This window comes from Dama dama, chromosome 4 (genome assembly GCF_033118175.1).
Source record: "Dama dama isolate Ldn47 chromosome 4, ASM3311817v1, whole genome shotgun sequence".
In the NCBI taxonomy this organism is placed as follows: Eukaryota; Metazoa; Chordata; class Mammalia; order Artiodactyla; family Cervidae; genus Dama; species Dama dama.
The window spans coordinates 8,104,116-8,114,537 of NC_083684.1; the positions used below are offsets into that span (position 1 = coordinate 8,104,116).

At 48.2% G+C, this 10,422-nt stretch overlaps 1 protein-coding gene across 5 annotated transcripts in view; it reads left to right on the forward strand.

Annotated features, from left to right (window-relative positions):
• ST3GAL2 (ST3 beta-galactoside alpha-2,3-sialyltransferase 2) overlaps window positions 1-6,841 on the forward strand; it is a 49,832-nt gene extending 42,991 nt beyond the window's left edge. For all 5 annotated transcript variants that reach the window (XM_061137634.1, XM_061137611.1, XM_061137627.1 and 2 more), the window contains exons 4-7: window positions 1,379-1,558; window positions 3,098-3,143; window positions 3,448-3,567; window positions 4,419-6,841. In XM_061137634.1, coding sequence (XP_060993617.1) covers window positions 1,379-1,558; window positions 3,098-3,143; window positions 3,448-3,567; window positions 4,419-4,592 — 520 coding nt within the window. In that variant the 3' untranslated portion in view covers window positions 4,593-6,841. The remainder of the gene's footprint in view (window positions 1-1,378; window positions 1,559-3,097; window positions 3,144-3,447; window positions 3,568-4,418) is intronic.
• Window positions 6,842-10,422: the final 3,581 nt, after the last annotated feature.

Here is a 10,422-nt window from a genome sequence, read left to right on the forward strand (position 1 = left end):
CAGGACCTAGGGGGTGCTGGCCCCTTTAAGGACAGGGCATGTTTGAACTGGCTAAAAAGCTGGGAGAGCAAGTGGGGACTTTGCTGCCTCTCTCCCAGATCCCAGTGGAGGCCCAGGTTACAGCCACCCGCTTGGGTGGTGTGATTCTGCAGTGTGATCCACATAAGACTGTGTTCTCACAGCAGAAAAGACCAACAGGTTTGTGTTTAAAGCTGGATCATTTGTTTTTAAGATGCTCACAACAAGAGAAGCTTTGATTTCATTGATCCTATGTTTTGCACCACTTGAAAGGAATTGGAAGCCACCTTAGTGTGTCACACCGCGGTGGGCAGGGGAAGGTTGGGTGGAAGAGACTGTGCTGGGGTTCCAGGTTCTTTTAAGACGGCAAAGGAGAGAGCCCCGCACTGCACGTGTGCCCGGGACAGCTGAGGTGGGCACTGTCAGAGCTCCGGGTTTCCCCCTTGGTCTTGGAGTGGAAGGGCAGACAGGAACTGAAAGTGCAGCGACAGGGCGCTGGCGCTGGTGGAACTGAACCGGCTGCCTGGGGGCTGAGGGGGAGCTCCAGCTTCTTACCTTGCTTCACTGTCTTCTAGGAAAGGACAGAACAGCCTAGTGAGCTGTAAGCTGTGAAATGCTGTCTTTTTATTTTAAAAAATAGTAAAAATAATATGTGCTCATTATTGGGGGAAAAAACAGAAGTGTACACATTAAAAAGTGGATTATCCCATTCTCCAAGAGTAAGCATTGCTAAAATTTTAATACTCTTCCAGCTTTTTTCTATTTATATACAAAAGTCAGGTTTTTCCCTCCCTCATCCCTCTTCCCTTCTTTCCCTCACTTCCTCTTTCCCTTCTCTCTCCCTTTCCATCCTTCCCTTTTTTTCCCTCTTTTACAAAAAATGGAATCACACTATTGAATTTTCAGTTTTCCTTTTTTGCATTGTGATTTCCTCTGACTGCATAGGTATTCAAAAGATATGTGTTGAAAGAAGTGAGATTCCTCACCACTTTTTTTTTTTTTTAACTGAATAGCTCTTGAAAACTTATTTCTTACCAGCACATGAAAAATCTGATTCATTCATTCTGATGACCACATGCTGTTCTGTTACATGAATGTGACAAAATGTGTTGATATTAACTGGTTCTCTGTTTGATTGGTTCTTCTTTTTACTATTATAAACAATACTGCAATGAATATCCTTGCACACATTTTTGCACAGTGATGCAACCATTTTTATAGGATAGATTTCTGGAAATGGAATTGCTGGGTAAGTGCACACCTGTTTACATGTATGGTGGCCAGCACCAAACTGTCTTCTAGAATTCTTGTACCAGTTTCCGTGTCAGAGTCTTGTCACACCACCCTCTTGTCCCCGCAGGATGAATCAGGCACCAACCGTGGGCTTTGAGCAGGATGTCGGCAGCCGAACCACGCACCATTTCATGTACCCCGAGAGTGCCAGGAACCTGCCCGCCAACGTCAGCTTCGTACTGGTGCCCTTCAAGGCCCTGGACCTCCTGTGGATCGCCAGCGCCCTGTCCACCGGGCAGATCCGATTGTGAGCTGCTGCTGGCTGCAAGTGGGACACGGGGCGCCGCCCCGCCTGGGGAGGAACTGTTAGGGATCAGATCTTAGAATTCCTTTCATTGACTATTTTGGCCAAGAGAGGCTGGTGAGGAGAGAAGCAGCAGTAGGGATGGCCCCAAATGGTGGCTGGCTGAGGCCACAGCTTGTTTTGGGCCACTCCCTGCATGGTGGCAGCCAGCCTACTGGTGTTCGAGAGGTGATGGATACCTTTCCAGGCCCCCTTTCCAGGAGGTGGCTCCTGTCTGTTAGCTCTGCTTTAACAGCTTTATTGAGATAGGATTCACATACCATACAGTTCACACATGTAAAGTGCAGCTCAGTGGCTTTTAGTATATGCACAGGGTTTAGGGTTATGTAACCATTGCAAGAAATTTTAGAACACATGCATATTCCAGAGATGAAGATAATCTAAAGATGCCCCTGTACCCCTTACTCATCACCCGACTCCCTCCACCCCTAGCCCTAGGCAACCACTAATCTACTCTGTCTCACCATGGTTTTTGTGTGTGCACATGTGTGTGTAAAAATGTGTATATGTAACATAAAATACTATTTTAACCACACAGTTCATGAGCATTAAGTGCATTCACATTGCTGTACAAATCTCACCACAGCCCACCTCCAGAACTTTTTCATCATCTCAGATGAAAACTCTGTACCCATTAAATGGTAACTCCCCATTCCCTCCTCCCTCCAGCCCCTGATAACCACTGTTCTTTCTGTCTCTATGATTTGACTGTTCTAGGTATTTCATACACGTGGAATCATACAGTGTTTGTCCTTTTGCCTCTGGCTTATTTCAGTAGCATCATGTTTTCAGGGCTCATCTGTGTTATAGCCTGTGTCAGGGTTTTATCCCCTTTAAAGGCTGCATAGTATTCTGGTGTATGGATATATCATTTTTATCTCTTCATATGTCCATTGGATTATCTATTTTATCTATTCATCTGATCCATAACTGGATTACTTCCACCTTTGCCTGTTTTCACCATGTATTTTTTAAACACAGAAGTTGCAGTTTTCTGACTTTAGCTTATGTTTGGGAGTCCTCAGGGCTAAAATAAGTGCTGTAGAGTTTAAGTTCCATGGATACTCAGAAATGGGAGCATAGGTTACAGGCACCATGGCTAATAGGGAAGGAGGAATTTGTGCCTAATGTGAGGACAGTCGTGTCAGGGCTGCTGTGGGCAGAGGTTAAGAGCACAGACATGCTGGGTATGAGAAGATGGGCTAACCCAAGTGGAGACGTCACAGCAGAGAATCATGGGAAGAAAAGTTGCGGCTGAGTTATGGAATGCCCCAGTGCTTGTGTAAACCATCCTGATTTTATCTTGGAGGACGTAGGGAGCCATTGGTTTCTGGACAAGGAGCTGCAGTGAGGTGCAGTGGGAGAGCGGTCTGGAAGCAGGACAGCCTGTCATGAGGCCGTCATCACTTGGGCCTCAGCGGGAGGAAAGGCATCCTTGGGTGTATGGAGCCAGCTCAGCGTTACTTTTCTTTCTGCTTGCAGCACCTATGCCCCAGTGAAGTCCTTCCTTCGAGTGGACAAAGAGAAGGTAAGCTTCCTCCTCCCCACCTCAGTGGAAATAGTGCAGGCCTGACTCATGCTGTGCCTGGTCCTGTGGTTCAGGTATACCCCAGTACCCTTCCAGAACCTTCAGAGTCCCCATCTGCTGGTATGCCTGACTCCACCTCCCACCCCCCCCCACCCCCCCCGCCCCACACACACACACAGGCTGCAGGAACTAGGAAACCCTGATGGACAGGTCTACTGGCACGTGTGGAGGAACTGGTCAGAGCTTGGCCTGAGATTTCAGGTCCCAGAAGCCCTCATATGCTCATTACATTTTCTCCTTCTAGGTCCAGATCTACAACCCAGCCTTCTTCAAGTACATCCATGACAGGTGGACAGAGCATCATGGGCGGTACCCTTCCACTGGGATGCTGGTACTCTTCTTTGCCCTGCATGTGTGTGATGAGGTGGGTAGCCTGGTCTGGGGATAAGATAGTATAACCCAAGGGGCAGAGGGAACCAGCCTTTGTCAGGGCTTAGCAGTGCATCAAGAGGAATGTGTTTTTGTAGGAAGGAACTAAGTGGCCCTCATTACCCCTATTTCTAGGCTGCAGGGTATAGATCTGCATTTCCCAAACTTACTATTTTCATGATTTTACCATATCTGATATCAGTTCATTAAAACGTTAAATTTATTTAAAAAGAAAAGTGAATACCATAATTGATATTTACTTGCCATAAAGAAAGAATAACCGTAAATGAAGTGGAACAGTGTTGTACTTGCTTCAACAGAATGGTGTCTCCCACAGCTGTGGGCCCCAGGCCTACTCTGTGTTAAAAATGGAGATTAGTCATTCAAGGAGCCCTTCTCTGGGCTTTGCCTGCTACTCTGCCATGGATAGCAGTGCTCATGCCCAGTACACCCTTTTGCCAGTAAACTATTCAGTGTATGATATTGCGTACCTTACCAGCTTTCAATAAAATACACCATTAAGGGGGAAGAAAATGTTAGCAAGGGTTGGTGAGCTGTCAGGCTGGCCCCAAACTCAGGCGTTCTTGGTGTCATCAGAAGGTGGCTGGAAGGAGAACCGGAAGGGAACAGCCCTCTCCCTCTGGGACAGTGTCCTCTGGAACAGTGTCAGGGTTAGGTGTCCCGGGTCTTCTAGGCGCGTGCAGCGCGTCGGGAGCGGATGAGCCGCCGCCTGCTCGGGTCGGGGCGCCGCGGCCCCTTTCTTGTCCCCTCCCACGACCCAAGGCTCTCCCGTGCCCTCTGCTCCCGGCCCCGACGTGCAGTGACCCGCGCCGCCCTCACCCGCAGGTGAACGTGTACGGCTTCGGGGCCGACAGCCGGGGCAACTGGCACCACTACTGGGAGAATAACCGGTACGCGGGCGAGTTCCGGAAGACGGGCGTGCACGACGCCGACTTCGAGGCGCACATCATCGACATGCTGGCCAAGGCCAGCAAGATCGAGGTCTACAGAGGGAACTGAGCCCGGCCGCGTCGCGACTCTTTGGCCGCGCCGCGACTCCGGCCCCGCAGCGCGGCTCCCGCCGGGACTCGGGGTCAGCCCCGGGGCGGCGCCCTCCGGAGCGTCAGCGGGCAATCGGAGCGCTGCCGCCGCGGCCTGGACCAATCACGTTGCAGCCCAGCGAGCGCTGGCATCCTCGGCCAGCGAGGAGACGCCCCCAGCCGAGCACCAATCAGCGCCGCCGGCGGGCGGGGCCTCCAGCCAATCATGCGACTCAAGGAGGACTTCCGGCGCCGGGACCCGTCTCCGCCAATCGATGGCCTTCGGGCGCGGGCCGGCGGTCGATTAATTTCCCACTCCTTTATGCTTTTGGGTAGGGTTTTATTTCACGCTTTCTAAGGAGTAGGAATTCGTTCCGGCTTCGAGAAGTACACTTCCCGCAGGTTCGGCAGGAGGCGTCTCAGTCACTTTCCTGCCTAACCTCGCTGGGGGCGCCGAGAAGGAAACGGTGGGGAGGATGCGGGACAGCGGGGAGACTCCTCCTTCCCGGGAGTGCTCCCTGACCGCGGGGCAGGCGGAAGGGCGTTCCGGCAGCCTTTCGGGTGGGCGGGGAGCGGGGCGGTCAGGTGGTTTTCAGGGGGCGCACTTTTCCCCAGGGGAAAAGTTAGAGCCCTCCCGGACCGCCCCGGACCGCCTAGAGAACTAGACCCACATTTCCTTGATAGGTCAGATGTAGATGGGTGAGTGCAAACCCACCAAAGAAATGCAGTGAGAATCTGAAGGGCACGTGGGTCCTCTCCTCCTGCCTCCTTCCCTCCCGCCCTTGGCCACCCCGTGGAATGGCCTTTCTGACCGCGGCATTTAGTGTCTCACCAGAAAACTAGGATTGTCTGCACCCCTTCCTAGGCGGGCGAACTTCGTCTAGGGCTCAACTCTGAAACACAGGTGTAAGGAATAGGACAGGAAACCCCGTCACGTCAGATGTCAGGTGCTTTCCCGTGTGCCCTGGGCCCTATTGTTTGCTCACAACCTTTTCAGTGTCTCCCTAGGCCCTGGGTCTCCTCACCAGGCTACTTGTTCCTCTGAGGGGGAAGACTGCCCTGTGATTAGGGCAGTGCAGCTCCCCGCCTTTCCGCCTTTGGCTGCCTCTAGGGAGAGGGAGCAGCATGTAGGACAGAAGGCTGGAGATGAGACCAGCTCTCTGGTCCTTCACCCGTCACCCCCCAAAAGGGTAGGAAACCTCTTGCTCTGGGTTGGAATTTGCTTTAGCCTTATGATTTAGCTAACCTGAAATTATCATGGGTGGCCGACCAACAAAGATGCTTTTCAGATACTGAGCTGGCCATGCAAATAGCTGGGGAGGAGTGGACTTGCCCCTTGCATGCCTCCTCCCCTGCCCACATATCCTCTTGCCCGTGCTCACTTTGCGCCTTTTCCCTCTGACCCACTTTTCCGTTTCCAGCTCTAGAAGGGCTGCAAAGCTAACAACCAGAGGTTACAGCTGGAAGCTACTTGCATGACTGAACCCAGCTTAAGTTCCTAGAGGAAGCTGCTGAAGGTATTCTCACCCTTGAAGGTTGGGGGAGTGTAGGAGGGGAAAAGGGCTTCTGTGAAGCTTCCAAACCACTAAAAGGATCCCCCTTCCCAACAATGACTTAAAAAACATTAAACAAACAAACATAAAAACCACCCTTTTTTCTTAGTGAGTTGATACCACTCGGCAGCCTCCTGGTCTTTGGTATAGTTCCTGCAGCTGGCTGAGGGAACAGGAGCCAGCAGAGGAGTATGTTAGAGGCTTAGTGGGGGGCAGTGGGCCCCGCTAAAAGTTAATATATTGAGAACTTAGCTTGAGTCTGTCCCTTACCAATTCCAAAAGTAGGAGGAGTGAAGAATGGGGGTGGGTTAGGGAGGGCTTTAGTGGAACACCTCTTTCACCACCTCCTCCCCATCATTTTAGAAAGTCAAGACCAGTTATTCTTGCCAGTCTCATCTCAGTGCTTCCTAAAGAGGCTCTTGAGTGTTTAAGAGATGAAAAAATGCAATTATGCCAAACAGTATTGAGCAGAATAATTTATTTCTTTTGTTGTTGTTGTTGTTCCTTTTTCTTCTTTTGTTTGGGTTTTGTTTTGTTTAGAACATTAATAAATCCCCATTCTGGAAGAGGTAGGTCCCAGCACCCAGCCCAGATCTTCTTTTCTACAATAGTTATTTAAGCAAATGTTTTTTATTTTCTTCCCTTTCTCTTTCTGAATTAAAAATAAGAAACTGTATATTCACTTGTTCATTTTGAAATGTGTTTGATGGTGGAAAGGTGTATCGGTCAATTGGAAGTTGTGACCAAGTAATGGTGAAGACTGTTGGGGGCATTGCTGGGAGGGGGTGGTGAAATGGGGAAGGGGCGACTCCCAGGCACCCATCCCTTATACATGAAACCTCCCAGCCGCCAGCCGTGCCCTCTGGGAGGGTGGCCTTCACCACTGCCCGCTGTGTGGGCCCAGCGCAGTGTGCAGACCCCGCAGGTACAAGGATGGGGCTTTCCCTGCTCCATTTCTGGGTTCTGTGCAGCTTCGCATGATGCCATAGGTGTGGGTTGGCAGGAAATTGGCAAAATGGTTGGAGCTGGTGCCACAGGCGTCTGAGGTAACTGCCATTTTCTTAGGCTGTCTGGATCTACTTGACCTTAACTTCCATCATGCATCAGAATGCCCCTGAACATACAGTCTTATAGTCTGGTGGATGAGCTATCTCACGATGGCTCTTTTCAGAGTCTGTGTACTCAACTTGGTGCCCTGCTGTCCAGTTTCTGTGAATGCCCAAGAGCAAGCTGAGTGACTTTGCAAATGGAAGATACTTTTTGGTGGAGGAGAGCACCACTTTTTGGAAGTGGTGGAGGGTTTATTCTGAAACTGTAGGTCTCTGGGCTTTAGTTCTCCTATTTGGAGTTGCCAGAGGCTCCATATGACAGTTCTCTGCCACAGACACTCCCCGGTAGCACGTACCTGAATCATAAGGCCCAGTGTCCAGATGACATGCACATAGCCAGGACTGCCAAGAACTGTTTCTTGTCTGGGCCCCACTCAAAGCCACTGTCTTATGGGTCACTGTCCTTGGTGGGAGCAGCACTCCAGATGTTGTACATGTTACCTCCAGGGTTGAGCCTCACAAATTATATCTTTTTATTTTTTAATGTTGGCCGTGGACTCCATTGCTTTGATTTGGCAAAGATACTGTATCAGGAATCACAGGTTAGCATTGTTGCAGTAAACTACTGTCATTCTCCATGGTTCAGATGGCGAGTGAATGGGATGAGGAAGAAGTCACCCATCCTTCCATAACTCAAGCTGGACGGCAGCACCAGTTTCTGCTAACCCTGCTGGAATGTGGTATTGAGTTTGACTTAGCATGTTGGAGATAGTTCCAGGGACATCAGTTAGGCCCTACCCCCCTGGGTCTGGTTGCCAGTATGGAGCTTTTGCCAGGTAGTAAGTATCTCTCTTTCCTTTTGGAACTAAGGAAATTACCTTAAGATGAATCTGTGAATGTCCAATGAATCTCATTGGACCCACCATTAAATGGACTTGAACCAGAGCTCCATCTGTCATTGGCCGTAAGAAGGTCAAAGTCTCATAATAAAGTGGACTGCTTTGGCATTCTGGTCTCAAAGCTAGCGTATGGTGACTCCTGAAAGTCTGGGTATTTCCCTTCTCCCAGTGCACTGTGACTCCAGAAGTAGGTTGCTCTGGAAAAGCAACAGCTGCACAAAGGACCCTGAGATCTGCTTGAGGAGGGCTCCAGGTGTGTGGCCTGATTAGGTCTGGGAACTGAGTAAAAACCTGAAAATTCCCATCACTGCAACTCAGGTTTCTTCCCAGCACTCTTAGAATCTTCTCTCCCATACACATCGAGCAATACTTTTAGTAGGCTTCCAAGCATCTGCTTCATTTCTGGGGACCTTAATGGTCAATTAACTATTGTTCCAAATCCTTAGAGGTCAGAACTCTAGTTGCCAAACTGGATTATTGTGGTAGATGTGCCTCCCTGTCTCAAGTCAGGAGGCATGGCTTTCTAGTCTTTGTTACGCTGGGATCCCATTATTTGCTGACCCTCAAATGACAGCCACCAGAGTGGCTTTAAAGATGGTGCCCCAATCACTAATACATTTTAAAAAATTTTATTGAGGTATAGTTGATTTGTAAGTGTTGTGCTTTTAACTATAGCTCCCATGAGCTTATCCCTAGAGCTTATTTATCCTACACTGGAAGTTTATACCTTTTGGCCGCCTTTGCCCATTCCTCCTCCTTTTTGGCAAGCACCAATCTGCTCTCTGTTTCTATGAGAGCAGTATTTTTAGATTCTGCATGAAAGTAAGATCACACAATATTTGTCTTTCTCCATCGAACTTATTTCACTTAGCATAATGCCCTCAATGTCCATCCCTGTTGTCACAAAAGGCAGGATTTCTTTTTTTTTTTTAATGGCTGAATAATAGTCTGTTGTATATATATTCATATTTTCTTATTTTCTTCACCCCTTCATCTGTCAATGGACATTTAGGTTGTTTCTGTGTCTTTGCTATTGTGAATAATGCTGCAGTGAATATGGGAGTGCACATGTCTCTTTGAGATAGTAATATTCCCTTGGATGTGTACCCAGGAGTGAAATTGTTGAATCATATGGTAGTTCTATTCGCAAGAGTGAAGCTAGAGCCTATCACACACCCCTCACAGAAATTAACTCCAAATGGATTTGACTTAAATGTAAAACATGAAGCCAAAATATATAAAGAACTCATATAACACAATGGCAAAAAAACAAAAACAATCTGGTTAAAAAATGGGCAGATATGAATAGACATTTCTCCAAAGAAGACATACGGATGGCCAACAGGTCCATGAAAAGATGAGCAACATCCTTAATCCTCAGGGAAATGCAAATCAAAGCCATAATGAGATATCACCATACTACTTTTAGAACGACTTATCAAAGAGACAAGGGATAATCACTGGTAAGGATGTGGAACAAAGGGAACCCTTGTGCACTGTTGGTGAGAATGTAAATTAGTGCAGCCACTATGGGAAACAGTATAGAGGTTCCTTAGTGATTTATTTTAAGATGAACACTGACGTAGTCACCCTCAGGTTGTGCAAGCAACCCAGAGGCCTTGCTGCTCCATCTTGCTTGCTAACCCCCATCCTTCCCCTAAAGGTGACCACTACCCTGATACTTACTTGCCTCCTGAGAAATCTGTATGCAGGTCAAGAAGCAACAGTTAGAACTGGACATGGAACAACAGACTGGTTCCAAATTGGGAAAGGAGTACATCAAGGCTGTATATTGTCACCCTGCTTATTTAACTTATATGCAGAGTACATCATGTGAAATGCTAGGCTGGATGAAGCACAAGCTGGAATCAAGATTGCTGGGAGAAGTGTCAATAACCTCAGATATGTAGATGATACCACCCTTATTGCAGAAAGTGAAGAAGAACTAAAGATCCTCTTCATGAAAGTGAAAGAGGAGAGTGAAAAAGTTGGCTTAAAACTCAACATTCAGAAAACTAAGATCATGGCATCCAGTCCCATCACTTCATGGCAAATAGATGGGGAAACAACAGAAACAGTGAGAGACTTTATTTTGGGGGGCTCCAAAATCACTGCAGATGGTAACTCCTGCCATGAAATTAAAAGAGGCTTGCTCCTTGGAAGAAAAGCTATGACCAACCTAGATAGCTTATTAAAAAGCAGAGACATTACTTTGCTGACAAAGGTCCATCTAGTTAAAGCTATGGTTTTTCTAGTAGTCATGTATGGATGTGAGAGTTGGACTATAAAGAAAACTGCTGCTGCTGCTG